Source organism: Stegodyphus dumicola, chromosome 1 (genome assembly GCF_044657685.1).
Source record: "Stegodyphus dumicola isolate Sdum_Otavi_A_Nest chromosome 1, ASM4465768v1".
Classification (NCBI taxonomy): Eukaryota; Metazoa; Arthropoda; class Arachnida; order Araneae; family Eresidae; genus Stegodyphus; species Stegodyphus dumicola.
This window is the reverse complement of record NC_140768.1, coordinates 82,760,498-82,783,640: the sequence shown is the minus strand read 5'-3', so window position 1 is coordinate 82,783,640 and position 23,143 is coordinate 82,760,498. Positions and strand designations below refer to the sequence as shown.

Genomic DNA, 23,143 nt, shown 5'->3' with positions numbered 1-23,143 from the left:
GTTGATTTTAAACTGAGATGCGTTAGAGTGTGGAGGACAAATATTGGCAGATCTCAGATTAAAAAGATACTCTGATCTCCAATGCTTCCAAAAATGATTTAAAATATCTTGATGGTATTTATATCGTTTAATAATTGAATTTCTTGATCCAATCAAATTATTTGATGTTATTTTATTAGCAGGGAGAGATAGCAATCGTCTACCAACCAGAAAATGAGAGGGTGTTAGTGGAGAAGGTTCATTGGGATCGGTAAACACGTAGGTAATTGATCTACAATTAATCATTGCCTCGATTTCAATGAGCACTGTTTCAAGTTCTTTCACAGTAAGGGATGATCGACCAATAATTTTTCGCAAGCTGGATTTTATGGTTCGTACCATACGCTCCCAAAACCCTCCCCACCATGGACCCCTCTCAATAATAAATTTCCAATTTATGCCTCTAGCAGAAAATAATTCTTTCACAGATGAGTCACTCAAAGTTTTGAAAATATGTTTTAGTTCTTTGTCATCTCTTTTAAAAGTCGTGTTATCGGAGTACACGGTGGTACACAGTCCTCGGCGAGCTAAAAATCTTCGGAAAGCTAGCAAAAAACTTTCAGTGCTGAGATCAGTTACTATCTCTATATGTAAGGCACGAGTGACCGCACATGTTAACAACAGCAAGTAAACTTTACCTTGCCTGTCTTTCGTAAAAAATGGACCGGCGAAGTCCAACCCGGTCACAGCAAATGGAGGCGACTCTTGGATTCTGTCTGGAGGAAGTGGAGCGATATCCTGTACCCCAGGACGAGCACTATATCGTTTGTATATCACACATTTGTTGATGATAGTCTTAACACGCTGTCTTCCCTTAATGATCCAATATTTGGCTCTGATCTGAGTTAATGTCGAATTAACTCCAGCATGGAATACCCTTTCATGCGAGTCCATGATGATCAACTCGGTAAACTTGCATTTTGAGGGTAATAGAACAGGATGCTTTAAATTCTCGTGACAGTCTGCAAATTGAATGCGACCTTTCAACCGAAGAATTCCCTCCTCATCAAACCTTGGATTAAAGGAGTAGATGGAAGAATCGAGAATTGATTTGTTATTTGATAACTTAATTATTTCCACTTGATACGATTCTCGTTGCGTAAATTTTACCCAATAATGTTCAGCTGCCTTAATCTCAAAAGCACTTAAAGGTCCATTCTCTGTAGACCTTTTCCGAAGCCTCCCAATAAATCTAAATACATAGGCAGTAATTCGAAGTAATTTTCCTAAAGAACTAAATTTTTCTATATGCAAAGTTGGGGATTCATTGTTAATCACAGGTACAGTCAAAATAATACTTTTTCTTAACTCCAACGATTCTGAATTTGGTTGTAATTTCTTTTGTTTCGGAAAGTTTTCAGTAGGAAAACGTAACCAGTGTGGCCCATGCCACCACAGATCATTCTTAATTAGTGCCTGAGCACTAATTCCTCGATTCAGTAAATCGGAAGTATTTTGTTTTCCTTCGCAGTGGTTCCACAATTTTTTGTTGCATATACCCTGTATTTCTGTAACACGATTGGCGATAAATGGTTTCCAATTATTTGGCGAACCTTTAATCCAAGTAATGGCGATTTCGGAATCACTCCAAAAATAAACATCTTCAATTAAATCACCAGACAATTTTTAAAAATATTTATACATTCGAGCAGCCACGAGTGCTCCCATCAACTCTAAACGAGGAAGCGTGATTGATCTTAAAGGTGCAACCTGCATTTCGACATGATAAAGGAAGTTTTAATTTCAGAATCACTCGTACAATATCTGAAATATGCGATAGCCCCATATGCTTTAGGACTAGCGTCCGAAAATAGGTGAAGGCTTATATTCATCGGATCGTCATCAAAGAAATTTCGCTGTATCGATATTTCAGTTAAATCACTAAGTTCCTCCCGCCAAATGTTGAATTTGTCATAAATCTCTGCAGGAAGGACCTCATCCCAGTCAGAACCGGAAGAACACCATATTTCTTGCATAATAATTTTCGCCCGAATAACAAAGGGTGCAATAAATCCAAATGGATCGTATATTTGGGCGATGCTTTGCAAAAGTTTCCTTTTTGTAGCAAAATCGTTTCCAGTAGAAAAGTCAATTAAATTTTTTAAATTTAACTTTATATCGTCTTCAATGGAATTCCAAATCATGCCTAAGAAATTCGATTCGCTAGTTAATTTGTTATCTGATTCCTTAATCCCATTTGAGACACATAAATCGTTTAATGCTTTAGAATTAGTTCTTAATTTTCTGAAATTCATCCCAGCATCCTTAAATATGTTAACCGCATCTACAGATAACCGATATGCATCTTCAACCGTTCCTGCTCCAAAATATAAGTCGTCGACATAGACAGAAGAATTTAACATTTGGAAACTGTCCTGCATTTTATCTTTATATTTTCGAATGTGATATTTTATAGTGGCGGCTAAAATGAAAGGAGAAATAGTCAAACCGAAAGCTACGCGACACATTTGCATAATCTTAAAGGAGTCATTATTTTCATTAAACTAAAGAAATTTTAGAAATTTTCTATCACCTTCAGCAATTCCTATCATCAAAAAGGCTTTTTCAACGTCTCCACAAAACGCTATCTTAAACGTACGAAAATTTAACATAATGTCTAGTATATTTGGATTTAGATTAGGTCCCGATTCAAGGCAGTCATTTAACGAATTCGTGTCCTCTGTCCTTGAGCTAGCATCGTACACAATTCTTACCTTAGTAGTTTTACTAGGTCGTATCTGACTTGGAGATGCACAAAATATTATTATATGGTGCATCGGCGTAAGGAATTAAGGCTTTGTGAAGATTTTAGGTGTTCGATCCAAGTGTTTCGATTTCAATGGATATTTCATACTCGAGGGACAATGGAATTCCAAATAAAGGTAGGGAAATCTTAAATTAATTATTTAGTGATTATTTGTAGTACATTAGCAAGTATTTATTATTGCTGTCGTGAGTGTATTTAAATTAAATAAAATGGAAGATAAGTTAGATAGGTTGAAACGTAAACGTTCCACATTGAGATCGTCTGTTACTAGGTTAATTAAAGTGATTGAAGACAAATTAAAAATTGAAGGGGAGGAAAATTCGATTAAAGAATTACGGGAATTGTTTCAATTATTAACCGAAAAGAAAAATAATTTGAGAGCGCTTGATGATGAAATACAAGAGTTAATTGATGTTAACTTAATTGAAGAAGATCATAGTATAAGCGAAGAATACAATGACAAATGTATAATTGCTTGTAGTCAAATTAAGCAGTTTCTAGGTGCGGTTACCGCAGTACCGCCAGCGAGGAATCCCCAAAGTTCTGATTTAAACCAGTCTAGTGGTAATGGAATTTTGCATGTAAGTTCCAGTTCTAGTGGGAGTAGTACGCTGAAATTACCAAAATTAATGATTGATAAATTTTGGGGAGACCCCAAACAATGGAATGAATTTTGGAGTAGTTTCGAAAATTCGATACATAAAAACGAAACGCTTTCAAAAATACAAAAATTTGTATACTTGAAAACATTCTTAACGGGACAAGCTTCGAATGTTGTGTCAGGCTTTGAGTTAACAGAAAGTAATTATGATAGTTGTGTAGCATTACTAAAGGACAGATATGGTCGAAAAGACCTGATCATTAATTCATTCATGAATAAAATTCTCAATTTAGAAGCTATTAAAAATTCTGCTAACGTAAAGGCTTTACGTAAATTGTATGACAAATTAGAAGTTTCGATTCGTAATTTGGAAACTTTAGAAGTAACTTCTGGCTCATATGGACATTTACTAATCCCAATATTATTAAAATTAATTCCGGACGATTTAGTTTTAGAATTTAATCGGCAAAGAGGATCGAAAGATAAAGTTGAAGTTTCGGAATTAACGCAATTTATTAAAACGGAAATAGAATGCAGGGAAGTTTCAAATCTAGTATTAAATGAAAGGAAAAATCCTGTGCCTCCGCGAGCGATGCACCATATATTAATATTTGTGCATCTTTCAAATCAGATGATGGTGGTTCAGTGAGTTCACTAATTTTAACACTTTTACGTTTTTAACAATATTTTAATTACTATATACAGAGCGTATTCTTAGGCCGCCGCCTTCAACATGAACAAACTTTATTCTCCTACAACTAAGCGAGCAACTGCGCCCTCTAGCACTTTTTCTTCAAATTACACAACAGGGTATAAATATCATTATGTCGGTTTTAAGGTTGTTTTTAAGAATTAAATGTGTCCTTATTAATTCTTTTATTATTCTTTACGTACTTTTAATTTTGGACTTCCTAAAGTATCGCAATTTGTTAATTGTAATATTCAATTCATTTCTTTTATTGTTAAAATATCAACTCAGTAAAATAGTTATGTCTGCAATGATATGAATAGTAGGGGATAATCTTGTTACGTTGAAGTCCTATAAACAGTTAAACTTATAAGCTATTCTTCTGTTTCGAAATTAAATATTTCATTTCAGAAATATGTAAATTGATGTAGCACAGAAGAAGTGAACACAGTGCAGTTAGTGTATAGAAGAGATAGCAGTTACCCATTGCAGCATCTATCATTTGAACAATTCATAAGGACTTGCTGATTTGTTAGTATGATTAGCCATAAGAAATATAACTCAAATTACGATTAGTCACTTTCACGTTTCTACCTACATGTTTTACGCAAGTTTTAGTTTCAAATACTATTTGAAGTTTTAGATAATTATTAAATTTTCATTTATTCATTTATTAGCTGAATACTGTACTGTGTATTTATTAACTGTTCTATTTAAATTTCTTCGACATACCTCGCCTGACACAATTAAAATCATCTAAAATATTACTGCAATCCAGATAGAAGGCTTGCAGCCCTGGGCTTAGTGCCTTAAGATCTGGTGGGGTCTAATGTCTCCACTATGATTTACTCCTGGCTAAGAAAAAATAAAAAACACCAACACTGTCTTTTTTTCAGACTTCCGAAACCGAAGTTTTCTGTTGGACGTAAGCCTTCTCTTACCCATGTACTACATGGTCTGCCATTTTCTTACACGTTAAAAATTGTTACTTTTGGAATATAATAAAGAAATTAAATACATGAGCTGTTATAAGACCTTGGCTTTTGTCAAATTAAAGATTTACATACAAAATTCAGAATTACTGATATTTTTATAAAATTCTCATATTTTTTCCCATGTTAATCGTAGAATCAGCAATACCAGACAATGTTTGCTTAAGATCAAATACAATATTTCATTTAAATTCTTTTCAGCAAAGGAAAAACTGTTGTTATATGTTGGTTAATTGTTAGCACTAATTATTATTCTGCGCGTTAATCGTAACTGAGTGAAAACATCTGACCGAGTCTTCAATCTCTGCAAAGACATTATGTAGAAAAGGTAACACTAGCAAATATAGACCGTTTATTTGGTATAAAATGCTATGAGTTACTAGAGATAATGGCGCTGGTTCCAAAATAAAACTACCTAAGTTAGGCCACACAAATATTTAATTATTTACATAATGTACAAAGTTACAAGTTAAGTGCTCCATTAGCACAGACAAAGTGGAACGAACGAACGCGCCATAGGTCCGCTGCGTACCTTCTTCAACAACAAACTCAACAAGAATCCTCTCACAAGAGGGCGCTGTACTAAACCGAACATTCCGGCCCCCATTGAAACAAGTTTCAATAATGCCATAAAAGTTTCACAATCAAATTCAAATTTAGACATACATATGAAATACACAATGAAATGCAATTTAACACAAATTATTTCAATTACAATTAAATTCAGTATTATATAATAAAAAATAAAAATTTCACACATAAAAACATTACACTTGCACTAAAGGAATGATGTAATAATGTCCATTCATAATATGGAAATTTCATATCTGATAGTTGTCTGGTATGGGCAAAATACTTAATTTTGTGATAGGCCTTTAAAGAGACCCTTTGCCGTGCGTGCACTAAATACTCTAACTTCTTTACCAATCCGGGTATAACTTCTTCAACTCGACCTAAAATCCAGTGACAAATAGGCAAATTGTTTTCCTTCATGAGCGCCATAGTTCCTGATTTAACGTTATCTTCTTTAAATTGCCATTTGGTTCGCTCATGAAGTTGCGATAAATAATCCCGTTGCCACCTTTTCCAAATATTTTGGGTCATTTTGGTGACTCTTTCCCATCTAGACAATCTGTTGTCAGGCTTATTTATAATTTCTGGTTCTTCAGGAGCTGTTATAGAACGGCCAATTAAAAATGTTATAGAACGGCCAATTAAAAAATGTCCAGGCGTTAACGCATTAAATTCCCTTGCATCTGAAGAGAGAGGAGAAATTGGTCTGGAGTTTAATATTCCCTCTATTTGTGTTACTAAAGTTAAAAATTCTTCCATAGTTAATTTTTAATTCCCAACCGTTTTTTTAAAAGGCATTTTGAACGATTTAACGCCAGCCTCCCAAAGCCCACCAAAATACGGTGCTCTAGGAGGTATATTCCACTCAATCTCCTCTGACAACAAATAGTCGGATAATCCTTGTTCTGGTACTTTGGTTAATTTAAACAGCTTGCTTAATTCATTTCGAGCTCCACGAAAGTTTGTAGCATTATCGCTAAATATGGTTGATCTTTTCCCTCTCCTAGCGAAAAATTTCTTTAGGGCAGCAATTAATGCTTCCGAAGATAAGTCTGAGACAATTTTTAAGTGAATTGCTTTTGTAGCAAGGCACACAAATACTGGAACATACATTTTTTGAAAAACTCCTTTTCTTTGATTTTTTTCCTTTATATGAAACGGACCACAAAAATCGAGTCCACATTTGTTAAAGGTTGATTCAACTGACACTCGTTCAGCAGGCAGATCACCCATTATCTGATTTATTGGTACAGGTCTGTGTTTGAAACACTGTACGCATTCATGTACTATTTTTCTAGCAAGATTCCTGCCGCTGATGGGCCAAAATTTTTGTCTAACAGTACTCAATAGAGCTTTTGGTCCAAGATGCAAATATTTCAGATGATAAATAGTACGTGATTAAATATGTCAACCTATGTCTAGCTGGCAAAATAATTGGATATTTACAATCACAACTTACCTGAGATTGCGCAAGTCTGCTACCGACGCGCAAGATTCCATCATTATCGATGAATGGATTTAACGACTTAAGCTTGCTCCTACGAGGTACCTGGCTATCCCTTTTAAGTGACTCAATATCAGAATAAAACTCACCTTTCTGCACTTCCCGAATCAATGTTAACTCGGCCCCTTTCCGTTCCTCTAAGGATATAGGCTCTGAAACCTTTTCCTTATTCTTAATGATTCTGAAGAACCTAAAAATAAAACTACAAATTTTGATTAATTTTATATAATTATTTGTTCGATTTAAGAGGGAGGTTAAACTATAATTATTTTCTAACATTGCAAAGTTAGAGTCTGATAAACATTTTAGTTTCTTGACATAGTCATTATCAGTGGTAGGCTCAAGTGGTTGTTCTGAATAATGCATGTCCTCACAGAGAAGGTCTGGTCCATTCCACCAGATATCACACGTAAGAATGTCGTTTGCATCCAGTCAACGCGATATGACATCAGCTGGGTTACATTCAGATGGCACATATTTCCATTGGTATGACCCCGTAAGCTCTTGTATTAAAGCAACTCTGTTACTCAAAGTTTTTAGTAAGTGTGGTGATTTTCTAATCCAAGCAAGAGAAATCGTATAATCAGACCAAAGAATTACTTTTTCTACTTTAATATTCAACGAAGATATCACTTTATCCATTAATCTGGATAATAGAAGGCAACCTGGAAGTTCCAATCTAGGAACTGATAAGGTTTTTATAGGTGCAACTCGTGACTTGCTATACAAAAGTCGAGCGGTTGGCAATCCCGAAACTGGTAAAGCTTGAACATAGATTGCAGCTCCGTATGCCGAAGAAGATGCATCTGCAAACCCATGGATCACTATGTGATCTTTTTGGAACACAAATCTAGGAATCTTAAGATTACTTAGTTCAGAGAGCTTGGAAACGAAATTAATCGACGCCTTGTGTCATTCCAATTGAGTTTAGCAAGCCAGAGCCTTTGCATGAATATTTTGGCCTTTGTGACCACTGAACCAAGGGGATCGAATATTTTCGAAATTAGTGACAGAACATCTCGTTTACTATAACTGTTAGAGTGAGGAACGGTCATCGTAAACAAAGTTAGTAAGAGCGACGGACGATGCTAGAGGTAAGTTTTGGTTTTCATCTGTAGCTAACTGTTTAAGAGCTCGAGTTGCTAGATAGAGAGCGTTTGACGTCCCATACGTTACTGTGTTGAGCTTATAAGTTTGCACTGGTGCATCAACACTGTCCTTACATAGAATTCTGAGCAAGTCTCTTTGTGGAGGATGTACTAGAATCTGATGATAAATTTTTTGTACATCTGCTGTGAAGGCGTAGCGATGTTTTCTAAATCTAACCCTTATAGAAAATAATTCCTACTGTGGAATTCTTCCCTTCAACAAAATATCGTTTAATGACAATCCCGATGTCGTGGCAGTTGAGGCGTTAAAAACCACTCTTAAACGTGTACTACTTTTGTCTGATCTGTAAACCCCATGGTGAGGTAGGTAGTACGAATCAGTTATGGATTCAGATCCCTCAGCTAGTTCCATATGCTTTAAATCTTTGTATTCTTGCATGAATTCAGAATACAATCGTTGTAAATTCGAGTCCCGACCCAATCGTTCCCAAACCTGATTAAGTCATTTCTCTGCTAAATTTCTAGACTCGCCTAACAATTCAGAGTCCTTCATGGGCATGCATACGATGTACTGACCTTCAAAGGTTCGATAATGAGTTTCATTAAAATGTTTTTCGCAATATTTCTCTTCAGGACTAAGTGCTGAATACGGAAAATTAATATTTTCTACCTCCCAAAATTTTTGCAATGTTTCTTCAATTTTTTCATTTTGAGTAATCAGACCACAGTATTGTGATTCAAGTGGTGAATTTTGCACAATACCACTAACTACGAATCCAAAAACCGTTTTCTGGAACAATAAGTCTTTTGTCGCGCTGCGAACTTGACCCGATTTTAATAAGTCAAAGAAACATTCTGCACCCAGTAATAAATCAATTTCCTCAGGTGTGTTAAATCTGTAATCAACTAAGGAAATATCCCTGGGAATGTCAATATTTTCAATAGGTATGGGGGTAAGGGGAGTCATTTCTGTAATTTTGGGAATAATAAAAAAATTAAGTTCTCTAGAGAATGTTTTTTCCTTATTGGCAATTGAAGTCCTCAATTTATAATTTAAAGTAATATCAGTTCCATTTAATCCTGAAATCGAAGCGAAAAACCTTTGTTCTTTTAATCTCCAATTGTTTTGCAAAATGAGCAGACACGCAGTTAATCTGTGAGCAGCTGTCAAGAAGAGCCTTTCCTTTGATGAATGTCCCTTTCGAAGATTTCATCATAACTATCGCAGATGGCAAGATAACACTTTTATTCGTAGCTAATAAACAATTTGAAAGACTCGTCGCCTTCTCATTAGGCTCCGGAGAAATATCCTTCTCCCCAGCTGTCTTCTGCTCTATCGTCTGCGGATGTTTATTTGAAACAGAATCCGAATTCAATGACTCATCCTTATGAAGCAATGTATGATGTTTTGAATGGCAAATATTGCAAAAATGATTCGATCGACATTGCTAAGCAATGTGCTTTTTTTTCCCAAATAGTATAGACATAAGTTATTTCGTTTTACTATAATAAATCTTTCCCCAAAGTTCATATCAAGGAATTTACTACATTTAAAAAGGGAATGTGGCGAATTACATATAACGCAGTTTCTTTCCGAATTATTTGAATGAACAAGGAGGTTTTTTTGGTTTTATTTCATTCGTTTGTTTTGATTTTATTGTGTGTTTTTGGATGTTTTCCAAAGTGTGACTTCTTTTTTCTAAGAATGTCATCAAGTTACCGAAATTAGGAACATCTGAAGCGTTTACCGATAATTCGAATTGTTTTCGAGTTTCCTTGTCTATTTTGTCTAAAATGACAGTAGTAATTAAAATATCAGAGAATTTGTTTCGTTCGAAACCCAAATTATTTAAAGCTCTAATGTTTTTATTCACAGCATCTACTAGACGCCTTAATTCTTTCGATGATTCATGAATAATTTTTTCGAATTCTAAAATAGCTTTAATGTGAATATTAACAAGAATTCTCTTGTTTTCGAAGCGATTTTCTAAAGCCCTAAATAATGATTCAAAAGTTTCCTGAGTTTTCAACAATTTTCTTCCTGAGTTTGCAACAATTTTGCTTCTCCCTTAACACCGGCATGCAGATAATGTAGCTTTTGTGCATCTGTTAATTGAGTATTCGAGGTAACAATATTATTAAATTCAATTTTAAACATGCTCCATTCTTCATACTTTCCGATAAATTGCGGAAGTGGAATTTCAGGTAACTTTATTTTACAACTACTCTTTGCGATATCAACCTTATTAATATTAGCAACATTATCAATTAACATTTGATTGAAACTTAGCTCTAGATCGTCGATTCTTGTTTCTAGATCTAATAATTCCTCTTCTAATTCAGAAGTGTCATTCTTTTCAGGCACAGCAATATAATATTTCGATCGAAGTGCATCCAAAGCAACAGACATCTTTTCCAATGCCTTGAGCTTGGCATCTATTTTGATTTTAGTCCATTTGCTGGTACTATCCGTCATGACAGTCTCTATTCTAGTTAGCTGGGCTTTCAGTGAGCCCTTCTTTCGATTTAAAGCAACTATAGTGGACATTCTATAATAATACGAACTTAGTTAACAAAAACAAAACAACTCCGCGAGCAGACCAAAAATTTTGTTTGGTATAAAATGCTATGAGTTACTAAAGATAAAGGCGCTGGTTCCAAAATAAAACTAAGTTAGGCCACACAAATATTTAATTATTTTGGTATAAAATGCTATGAGTTACTAGAGATAATGGCGCTGGTTCCAAAATAAGACTAAGTTAGGCCACACAAATATTTAATTATTTACATAATGTACAAAGTAAGTGCTCCATGAGCACAGACAAAGTGGAACGAACGAACGCACCATAGGTCCGCTGCGTACCTTCTTCAACAACCAACTCAACTAAATTTGACTCCTCTCACAAGAGGGCGCTGTATTAAACCGAACACCGTTATTGTTCATAAGGCTTATTTGGAGTACAGAAACGTTGCTCTCATGTAACAAGGAGGGCACTGACTAATGTAAATATCCTACTGCAAGAACCGACTATGTAGGGTTTCACTCTTTAATTAATTTAACTTTGTCCATGCTGAAATTCTAAAGCGACTTATCGTCCCGGCTATGGAGATAACAACTGAGTCAAAAGAAGGGTTAAATTACCTTTCTTATTTAAAACTTAACAAATGTACTGCTTATACTTACAATTTAAATATGCACACGTTGCGGCATTTAATATAGTATAGATTAATATAAAAGGTGAATTGAAATTCAAAGTAAAATTGATGCCGGAAATTCAATGTACGAAAGTGTAACAGGCATTCACAGTGAAATAGCGTAACAAGTATTTATAGGTGCTCGTCAGGATTACGTTCGAGTCAAATTTTAGGCTAGATGCATATTATGTATAAGCTCTAATAAATATTAAGACCTATTATTACCATATTCTAACTAGAAAATTTTCTAATAATTGTCAGTTTTATATTTGTGCGTAATCATATTATTGTAAAATAGTACTAAGAAATGGAAGAAATGTAGAATGGACAAAATTGCCTTACTTTATTGCTTTACTTATGTATAGAGATAAAACAAAATTCCCAGATAAAAATAATTCTATAATTGTAGTTTAAGATATATTTTTTCCGCTTAATAATATACTGCTTTACTTCCTAAGATTTTTGGTCTCATTAATCTTCGAAAGCAAAGTAGTATTAGTGAGAGAAAAAAAATATATGTTACGCTACATTATAGAAATATTTTATACTTCGATTTATGCTTCAACTGAGGCTACATTACTTGTGAAGCTTGCATTTAATGAGCGAGTTGGTTTATCAATTGGATTTCCGGTCATATTTCACATATAATAATTTTAAATTCTTTTGAGCTTTTACTTTCATACTTTTTGATGATTTATATGATTCAGTTATTTAATATTTAAGGGTATTAAGTAATAATTGTATTTTGTTTTTAATGAATCCCAAGAAGATAAAATGTCGCGATTCATTTATAATTTTAATTATATTTTTTACTTTTACTTTTAGGCTATATTAAAGAACCCAAGCAATCTTCAGAAATCGTTTGGTTATACATTTCTGTCACTGTGGTTGAAAGAAGGCTTGATTGTAAGGTAATAATTCATAATTTCTGACATATGTGGTGGAATGTTAAGACATAATTTAAGATATCTGGAGCAAAAGCGGGCTTAAACATCCGAAACCAATATTATTTATATATTTTTTTGTCTGAACCTTCGAAATAAAGAATATATGTTTAGTAACCAATTCTACTGTCATTGAAGAGCAAAAGAAATGACATACAATATAATATCGCTTAATTGAATTGTCAATTAAGTATAATACTTCAGATCAACAGTTCTCTTGAAGTATGATGTATACACCTTTCCTAACAAAATGTCTATTTCAAATATTTTTATATTCATTTAGAATATAAAACAACCACAACTCTAAAATATCTCTTTTATGCTATTATCGTATAGTAAATGTTGGTACAATCTAGACTATGCGATATTCATTTATTAGATGAATGACCAAATTACCTAAAGATTATAAGACTTTAAGATAACTTACTATGAATTTTCTGATAATTCTTTAAATATGCACACTCTCTTGAGTCTTTAAGAAAAGTTCTCAAAGTTGAGAATTCATTTTGCAGAAAATTTTATTTTGATTCTAGTTAACTCTCGTTCAAAAGTATTCTTTTCAGGGTAGAATAATAAACGTATAGATAATAAAAGATATGTTTTTATTAAATAACTGCTTTAGAAACTGATAGTTACAGCTGGAAATTAAAAACGCTTGTGAATGCATTGTGCCTGCAAGGGCTCTAGAAGGCTGCATTTTATAACAAATTGCAATCATTTTCTTTAAATGTATGCATTTTGCATGTTTTGTATTATAGAAAATGTAGCAGGATTCAAGATCTAAGAAGATCTAAGAAACATACCCTCAAATGAACACTTTGGAGTGCGAAAATATGTTTTAAACTTTCATTACAAATTTATATTTCTAGAAATGTGATGTTTATTATACATAAGATATTTAATATGCTACGGCAAAATACATAGAAATTTGAAACTTCAAACGAAACAGCTTATTGAAAGACATTAGATAATTTTTACATTACATGAGGGTGTCTTATAAATATAAGCCCATAAATATTCATCCTCCAGATTTTAGTATATTTCATGAAGAGTTGACATTACTGGGAAGCACTCAAAAAGTTCAAATTTTATTAGCCGCTTATTGTGCGGCTGATCCTATAGTCATCCAATATGTTGTAGCGTTGCGCGCCTCCAACTTGCACGCAACCAAGAGGTGACTGTGAAAACTGGATAAAAGACAGAGTCTTGTTAATGGTTTAAGTCCCTTTTTATTCAACGTAATAAATTACAAGTGCGTGGTCTTGACGCTCACAAACTGCGCCAACTCGGCGGTCAAATAAAAATAATAACCTGAAAAGAAACTAAAGACAAGACTCTAACTACGAGGCTCTCTAAAAGTAACTAACCTCACCGCGTTTTACAATACCGCTGCTAATTCAGCAAACTTGAAGATCACGTTGAACGATCAACAATACTTCCAGGCAAGCACACAGGCCGAAACGCGGGGTTCTTCAATTTCTGGCTAACTACCTCCGCGCTCGTGAAGTAAGAACAGCACACCTGGAACTCGTTTCATTTCTATTTAACTCAGGATACTTCCGCTGATAATTTGAATCCTTGCGCGTTCTACTAAAATTTACATACTCTGGCATTGGCAGTTCCAGGGGAAAGTAAGGCTTGACAGGAAAGATAGTTTAAACTTAAAATAAATGTTAGTTAAAATAAATATAAACCCTACAATGTGTTACGAGAGTGGTAGCTTGAGTAGGTCTCTGTATTATAAGCAAAAAAGAAGACGTTGCGGAATTTGGTATTATTCTATGAATTATTGTAAGACTTTAGAAGACTTAGACCATCTTTGACGTGCCATTGTATTTCTAAATGTCTGTAAAATACCGAATTTAGAGTTATTATTTATTCGTGAATATTGTAACTTCGTGCAAGGCATATCTTGGTAATATTCGACACTGATCATCTTTGTTCTTTTTTTTGGGGGGGGGATTAGTTTGCAAAAGTTTGCATATAATATGATTTAAGCTTAATATCATTAAATTTAAAAGAAAAGGAGTTGTTGTTAAATCATATGTTCAGATCTTCTAAACCACTTCTCTGCTTTCTACATGCGCAGTGATTAATTAATTTAGCAATGTAAAAATGTCGGTAAGAAAATATTTGCCCATTTTCGTTTATGTAATATAAAGCCATTAATTATAAATCATAGAAAAAATGTCTTCCAGTATTTAAATACCATTTTGCAATACAAGCATTTATTCTCACCTGCAAACCGAAAACGAAGAGAAAATTAAAGAATTCAATATTTTTCATAGAAACTAAAAATAAATGTTACAAAAATGAAAAACTATCCTAGTCAAACAGGTTTGCTATATAAACGGGATCAGGACTTTTTAAGAAAATGTTTTCTTTCCAACTAAAAATACGTAAATAAAAAGAGAAATAAAAAAAAATCCAAACATTCAATTACTCAAGTCTTTTCCTCCGTAATTAGCGGTCATCTGTGTTATTTAAGAGATGTGTCACTCAAGCTAAACTATGTTTAAAAGGGAAAAATTGAGGCTAAGTATATTACTGAGAGAGAAAGCGTGAAAATTTGGGATGAGCTGTCATGAACAAAGGAATATTTTAAGAGTCCTTCGAGGAAATGAATTATTCATCATTAACACTAGAGACAGATTTATGTAAATAAGACACACAATCATAATATCCAAGGATTCGTGTCCTCAAATGAGATAAATGTTATTCATGGCTGCTTTGATCAAATCAAATCTGCTTTTCTTCACATTATACGGACATATTTCGTGTATGTACGTACCTATTTACAGGTTGCTAATACCAACCAATTAGATGAACGTATTTATTGCGACAACGGGAGAAAATGAGTCTATTTTACGGAATTTCGGAAAATCTTCAACATCAGAAATGTTATCGAAACCATGCGTGAAGCATGGTATGAAATTACGAGTAGAAAAATTAGAGTAGGGTGAAAACATATTGTACTACAATAGGCGAATGATTTCATTCGTTTTGGAATAAATTTTTTTGAAATCTATAGATCAGTAATTACATAGTGGAAATTGGACAACGATTTGGTTTCTGTGAATTAATCTCTGTCAATGGATGAAAATGCATCAAGTCATATACTAATGTAAAAGATAAAAAAAAAAATAAAGTAAAATAAAATAACATAAAATGAGAATTTCAGATATAATAATAATATAAAATCTGGAAGTTTAATGATCTGAATAAGCTTTATAATCTGAATCCGTAATCTATTACGTCCAAAGAAGAATTTGTTTCATTTACAGACGGACACATTTCGAGAGTATCTGGGCTAATGCCCCTTTGAGCTAAACATAATTAAAAACAGCATAACTGTAGAATTTTCGTTAGACAGTCTCAAGCACTGGAGATAAAATATTTTTATTTCCTTCAGTGTAACCACTGCTCACTTTGAAATTGTTGAGCATTTTAATACAAAATTCGTTAAAATTTTACTTAATATGAAATAGACAATAAGCCAAATTCCTAATTCGGGCTTCCAGGTGCTTATATCGGGCGGAGAACTATGTTATTCTAAACTGGATGAGTTTAGTTACCGTTGTTTTATCACAATGCGAGAAACATACATACATTCATGCAGATTCTACATTATTTAGTTTCTTTAAATATAATAAAGGTCGTTAATATTTGGTTGCAAAATTTGAAAAGTGATACAGTCTGTCATAGTCGTTCGACGCAAAATGTTGTCGATTAATTAATTATGCAAGGTATTACTGTATAATAGGTATCAAAATGTTAAGTATTATAAATTAATCTTATACTCTTTTAATAATTTTTTGCGCTTTAGTTGAATATTAATCTAGTAGAATTAAATATTCTGCAATTTATTTTAACTCCTATAGCTATAAGAGAGATATTCATGCTAGTAGTTACCCTAAGAAAAAAGCACTAATTTTTATAAGTTATATTAAACTCTGTAGGACACGTTGTGAGTAAGCTCTGGTAATAACTTCTCTATATCTAATCAAATTACTAGAAATTGGCAAACAATTCATGATTAAAAATAATAAATGAAATCTTCTTTTCAGGAAATAAATAATTTAAGCAACGTTTCTGTTATTTGAGTCACATGCTATAAAGATGCACGCAATTTTTATATGGGATAGCTACATAAACATTTGAATTGGCAATTTGCTCTTAATATTATTGAAAATATTACTTTTCTTGAAAAATCGGACGAAGATCGTTTCGAATTATGGAAAATCAAATTTGAATATAATTTTAACATTCAAACTACTTAAACTACATTCGTCTGCTAGAAAGAATAAGAAGTGTCGACCTATAATAGTGAATTTCATTACATTAATTTTTAATTTCATTTGTAGAGTCATTAGGTTATTTTTAAAGCAGGAGTGATGAAAAATGAGCAACGCCCTGGCGGAAATCGAACCACGAACCTCTCGAATACGCACCCAGCGTGCTGACCACTACACTACGAAAGCATTCTAAGAAGGCGGGAGAAATACTTTATATACTCCCCCTTTCAAATGGCGACTGGGGTGTTTAAGGGACGTTCGGGCGCCACTGTAGAGACATTAGGATTATCTTTTTGAAGAAAGAAAGACAAAAATGAGCAATGCCCTTGCTGGGAATCGAACCACGGACCTCTGGAATACGCTGCCAGCGTGCTGATTACTGCACTAGGAAGGCACGCTAAGAAGGCGGGAGAAATACCTCATACATTAAATTAAAAATTTAGAAGAATTTTTAAAAATGGTCATTTGAAACATCGCTTCTAATTTTTTTCTAATTTAAATATTATCTTTCAGAAATACGCATTAAAAATGTATGTGATGATTTATTCTCTTTAGCTACATTTGTATATGGGGTCCAAAAATATTAATGGACTCGGATAACTTTGGTTGTATAAAGATGGATTTCACTGCCAAATTCGAAAAAATAAAACTAAATATATACTAAAATAGATACAAAATATAAAATATGTTCTAAATAATAAATATATACTAAATATATATACTAAAATATATATTAAAATGTATCGCGTGACCCAAATTAACGCAATCTAATTGTCTACCTTATTTAATACGCTTTCAAAATGAAAGCCAGTAACTGAAGAAGCTTTAACTTGTGCGATCCTTTTAAAATAACATTCATAAAATGGCAACATCTTTCTTACAGTGAAGGCAACAAATGGAAACAAAGAAGAAAAGCAATCACTTCAGCTTTCCACTTCCGGATCTTGGAAGATTTCGTAAGCGTATTTGACTGCCAGTCCAATTTCATGATTAAAAAACTAAAGGAAGCTACAGCTGGAGGAAAGGTCGTGGATATCGTCCCTTACACCACTAAGTGCACCCTCGACATAATATGCGGTGAGTAATATGAATAAATGCGATAATTATTTTCTTACATTATTAAGCAGCAGTCAATTCAATGCAGCTACGAATCTTGAATCTTGTATTTAAGAGTAAGTAAGTGCCCTTTTCAGGAAAACATGAAATTTTCTTTATATGATCAGGAAGACAGTTCTTGATATACTAAGATTTGTCTTAATTCTACTACAAGTGAGAATAACAAAAATGCTTTTTTTATTTATGTTTTTAGCTGACAGGAACCAGCACGTCTGACATACAATTTCGCAAATTCAAGAATTCGAAAAAAAAAATACATATTTTCAGTTCTGACAGGTTTGAATATTTCATGTAATGGAACTCCCTCGAAAAGTTGATTCTCCTTCATACTATATTCTTTAGATCTCAAAGATATAAACATTCAAGAACGGACAGCTGCCTTTCCTATATTCAAAAGTTTTCCTAAACATGGATAACCAAGGCTACATATCATTCAATCACAAAATGCTGTTGATGTTCTAAACTGTCGATGTTACATGCAGTTAGTTTATATTTTCATTTCTCACAGTTGATGCTGCAGAATGCAGAATAAAAAAACCTATTTTTTAATGTAAGTTCTTATATACTTCAAAGAAGATCGTGGAGTACCCATCATTGTACTTTTTCTTCACCAATGGCGCTTCGCATTTAAACATAAAATAATTGGTATTTGACTTCAAACCATTGTGGTAAATATATTCTAAGAATTTAACGGAAGCCTCTGTGTTATTTCTTTGCAATAACTATATTATATAAAGCTTAAAGTTTATCTTTATATGAAATATAAAAGGCTGTCTCACAAGTCATAATGCTTCTGTATAACATTCAATTCGATTTTTTTGTAAACAGATAAGGAAACGGAGATTTATAAAAAGAGCTTGATCACATGGCATGAATCAAGTTAACGAGTGTGCAATATCTTGAACGGCAGAAAGAGAAATTTGAATTTCTGTGTCGTCAGTGAAAATGGATAGACGTTTATTTTTATCCAAAAAACAGTACAGTGTTGTGTATTTAAAATATAAAAATTGTATATGTCTATCATATGTGCACAAAAATGAGGAAATATGCTAGGTGCATAGGCGTCCCATTTACAATCAGGAAACAATGTTTTCTAAATGCTTAATATCTGCACGAAAGATTCTATTTAAAATTATAGCCTTCACTGTAATGCACATTTGAACTGAAGATAAATTATCTTGTTGAGAACGTTAATTTATTTAATATACTATAGTAAAGCGCATACATATACTTGCCCATGGTACGTCTACCCCCAGCTAAATATGTTTCTAAGAGGATTTTGTTTAGGAAGCTAGCTGGTAGATCCATTACACCTGTGGAACAAACAGAAAATATTCATGCACCCAGCATATTCTCCAGATTCGATTTCGAAACTACCGATTTTCAAAGGTCTCTGTCATTTGGTCCGTGGCGGGTCATTGGTGGTCATTGCTGACTATAGTAACGATGGAAAATTCACTTCTTGCAAACTTTGGATATGTGATTATTTAAATCTTGTGTGTTTGTTTGCGACGTATTGTAAACTTGCTCCCTTACGAAGTACTACAGAAGAAATCTAAGAGAACAAACATCAAAGATGAAGAATTCAAAAATGAAGATCTTGGGAATTCAAGATTCAAGAATTCTTGAATTAAGGAATCAAATGAGAGAATAAAAAACAGTAAAAAGTTTTGTGCATAAGTAATAAAAATAGTATATTATTTTATAGTTCAGCTAGAGCTGTACTAGAGCTGTTAGTTTTATGAATATTTCCCATTGTAGAGTCATTAGGTTTTTTTCTTTTAAAGCAGGAAATGTGAAAACTGTGCAGTGTCGTCGCCGGGATTCGAAACTGGGATCTCTCGAAAATTTGTCGAATGGGTTGCCGATACACTACGAAGGGAAGCTGGAAGGAGAGAGAAAGTACCTTATAACATTACAGATAAAAATGAATGGACGCATATGTAATTTGGAGAATTTTTAACATATCTCGGGGCAGAAATGTTAATACAATAGATGTCGGATTATCGGACACTTAAGTCTACCCAGACAGGTATATGATGCCGATACCTTCAATGAAATTATCACAGACTTAATTGATAGCTTTGCAAATAGACTGGAGATATTTCAACCGGCAGGCATTTATTGGTTCTTATTGATCAATAGGTTTGTAAACGTTGAATTATGTTTCCAATTTTCGGAGACGACGAATTGCACTGAAAATTGTTTGCGCTGTCAGATGTGTAGAGGCGTTAGGATGCTTAGAGGCATCATTTCAGAAATATCTCGTTTTAAATCAGTCATTAATATAAATATCACCATTCATTCGTCCCTTTGTTTTCAGCTAATACATGTAATAAGAATAGAGAAAAATTAGAAAAATGAGAGGGTTATGCCCTTTTTCTAAATGATAGCAATGGTGTATAGTGCCATACTTCAGTAACTTACCTACAACTTGCATTTTCTAAATAAAAACGGTAAAACTTTCTGTAATTAAAAACAGCAACTTGCTTCGTTTTCGTGAGAGAAATTCTAATTCCTTCAAAAATAAAAGCCCTTGGGTAAGACATTCTGAACCGACAAGGCATAGTTACTTCCTATTTCTAAATCGAGCTGCTGGAACTCGAATGACTTTAGTTATGAAATGATGCATAAAGATACAAGTGAAAGGTTTATTCAGATTACTGTTAAGTTAAGAGTTATGAGAGTTATCTGCCTTTAGAAAGGAATACCTTCGGGGCATAAAACGGAAAATCATGATTATAAGTTATTCATTAAATATGGCTGTGAGCCAAACTCACTTCAAAACTTATCCTAGACATGCGCTTCAGTTTTTAGATTTTCTTAAAATAAGTTCGAATCCCAGACAATGCATGGAATGTAAATTGTCTGTCCAGTCATAGGAGGTAATGGGTAGGCGCCTATTAGGTGCCTCCATAGTAAATTGACAACCATTTCTGACCTTAAGTAATGGCGAAAGCCTAAAAATGGCTAGTGCCCAACATTAAAGGAAATAGACGTATCTCAGCAAACTTTACACGTAAAGATAAGGAATATTTCATTTTCACACCTAAGGCAAAATATTTTACTACTGAAATTTTTAGTTTATGCTTTTTATATAAAAAGTTATAATTATTCAGAGGACTACGTACCCACAGATTGCAAACTGTTTCATAATATTCTATACTTATTTTGAGAAACTTTGAAATTGAAAATAAGTACCTAAGATCAATATTTAAGAAAAGAAAAACCTGTAGCCCTTTTTCTTGAACATCCAAACTCCTTTCCTGTGTAAGTATACGTGTTATTAGTGTATTTTTGATACCTCATTAATATCAACTGAAGATATACAATGCAGCTAAGGGAAGAGTTTGATCTTTTTGTCAATTTAATTGCATCTTATTATTCAAAAAATTACTTTTCGCGTTTTTTCTATGACGATGTTTTTAATATATTTTTAGAAATGTATTAAAATAAATAAAAAGTTCGTAAATTAATTTTTCTTTTCCTATTATTTTCTATTTTGGTAAATTAGAAAACTAAATTTTTCTTTTCGGAGTGCTATTCTCGTTTTAAGTTATTCCTATTCGCAGGGCGCAACTGATGACTACCATATCATTTTTTATTTTTATGTATTTTATATTCATTACTATGTTAATCCGTCATTAACAAATAACAAAAAAGCTCTCGTCAAAAGTAAAATTTCATTTAATTATGGCAACATAATATAATAGTGATTTCATTTTATTATTTTTAGAAACTTCTATGGGAATCAAACTCAGAGCTCAAGATGACGGCGATGCAGTTTACTTGACAAGTATGCACAAGTAATAGAAGTTATTTAATAATTATTTTTATAAACACTTTTATACATGCGTTAATATTAATTTTATGGATCACTTTTGAGTTATGGAGTTAATGCATTGTTTTACAAGTAAATAATTAACTACTTTCATCTATAGTAGACAACTACAGATTGTGTTTACGATTTCTACGTATATGTACGTGGAAGTTCAAAGTTTGGTCATTATTTTATGACAATAAAATCAGTTTGGGACTTTAGGCAAGCTATAGTAAAACATAATAATTCTGTGTTATTTGATTGAAACAAAATTATATCATTTAGAAGTTCTTTAAGTAAGAGATACTGAAAAGTTAAGAAACTCAACAATTTCAAAGCGACAATCTCAACACTGTATATAAATAAATATTTTTATCTCCAGCGCTCAAGTTTGTACATCAGAAATTCTAAAGGTATGTTCTTTTAAAATTATTTTGGGATATTGCCGTTGAATTTAATTTTAGGGTTTAGGTGCGAAGGACATGATATTTGATAAACGAAGGTAACACACAAAACGTTAAAAAACGCCCGTTTAGGCGTAATATAAAATCTGAAAGTTTTCAGATTTTTTTTTTCCAAACCAGGAAACAAATTTTTTGCCACTTTAGGTTAATACGTATACGTATGGCATTATAATTTAAGTTTAACGTAATATAATAACTTAATCAATATCAATAAAAGAATTAAAAATATAACATCATAAATATAATAACAACGGCGATAACATATTGTATCAGTTATCCTAACCCGAAACAAAAAGGTTGCTGACAGCAGCTATTTACTTAAAATGCTGACATTAAAGAAACATTTTCTACAGGCAATGATGTCATATGCAGTCACATGCTTTCTTCAACGTCATAATAGAGACTTATATAATAATAATTTGTTTAATGTTTGGCAATGCTTATTTTTATTTAATATTTTGTGAGACTCAAAAATGTTTTATTAACAAACTCTATGATTTTGGCAACACCTCTCGAAATAAAGCAGATTTTTGTCTTCAGCACATGAGACTGTTACCACCCGGAAAAATGAGTATTGTTATGTTAAAAAGTTTCGACACCAAGGTTAAATAGTTTTACTTCTAGGTACCATGTTATATCTGAAATTCCTATATTGTTAAATGTTAAATATGAAACTACTTGCCGTTAAAGGGAGTGATCGTATAGTGAAACGTGTACAGCATTTTTGCGTTGTGAAAAAAATGCATTCCGGGACCGCGCCGTGAGAGGATCGAAAACATAAAACATATACAAGATATAAAGGAAAAGTTCATATTAAATATATAAAGAAAGCATACTGCAAGAGGTTCCAGATTAAATATCAGTTTATTCAATTACAACACAATAAGAAAAATCTTAACCTCATCTGAGAGTCTGTTCATTTAAATTCATAAAAAAAACTTAAGGTTTGTCTGGTGATTTAAAAGAAAGGGAAGGGAAACAATTTATGGCCTGAGAGTTAAATTTTAGATTCGACGTTGTTTTTACTGCTAAGGAC

The 23,143-nt window shown here is 32.9% G+C and overlaps 1 protein-coding gene across 1 annotated transcript in view; it reads left to right on the top strand.

The window, feature by feature from the left end:
* LOC118204276 (cytochrome P450 4C1-like) overlaps window positions 1–23,143 on the top strand; it is a 102,818-nt gene that overhangs the window by 51,720 nt on the left and 27,955 nt on the right. Inside the window, exons 3-5 of the mRNA XM_085817035.1 lie at window positions 12,294–12,379; window positions 17,591–17,784; window positions 21,560–21,629. Of these exons, the coding sequence (XP_085673161.1) occupies window positions 12,294–12,379; window positions 17,591–17,784; window positions 21,560–21,629 (350 nt within the window). The remainder of the gene's footprint in view (window positions 1–12,293; window positions 12,380–17,590; window positions 17,785–21,559; window positions 21,630–23,143) is intronic.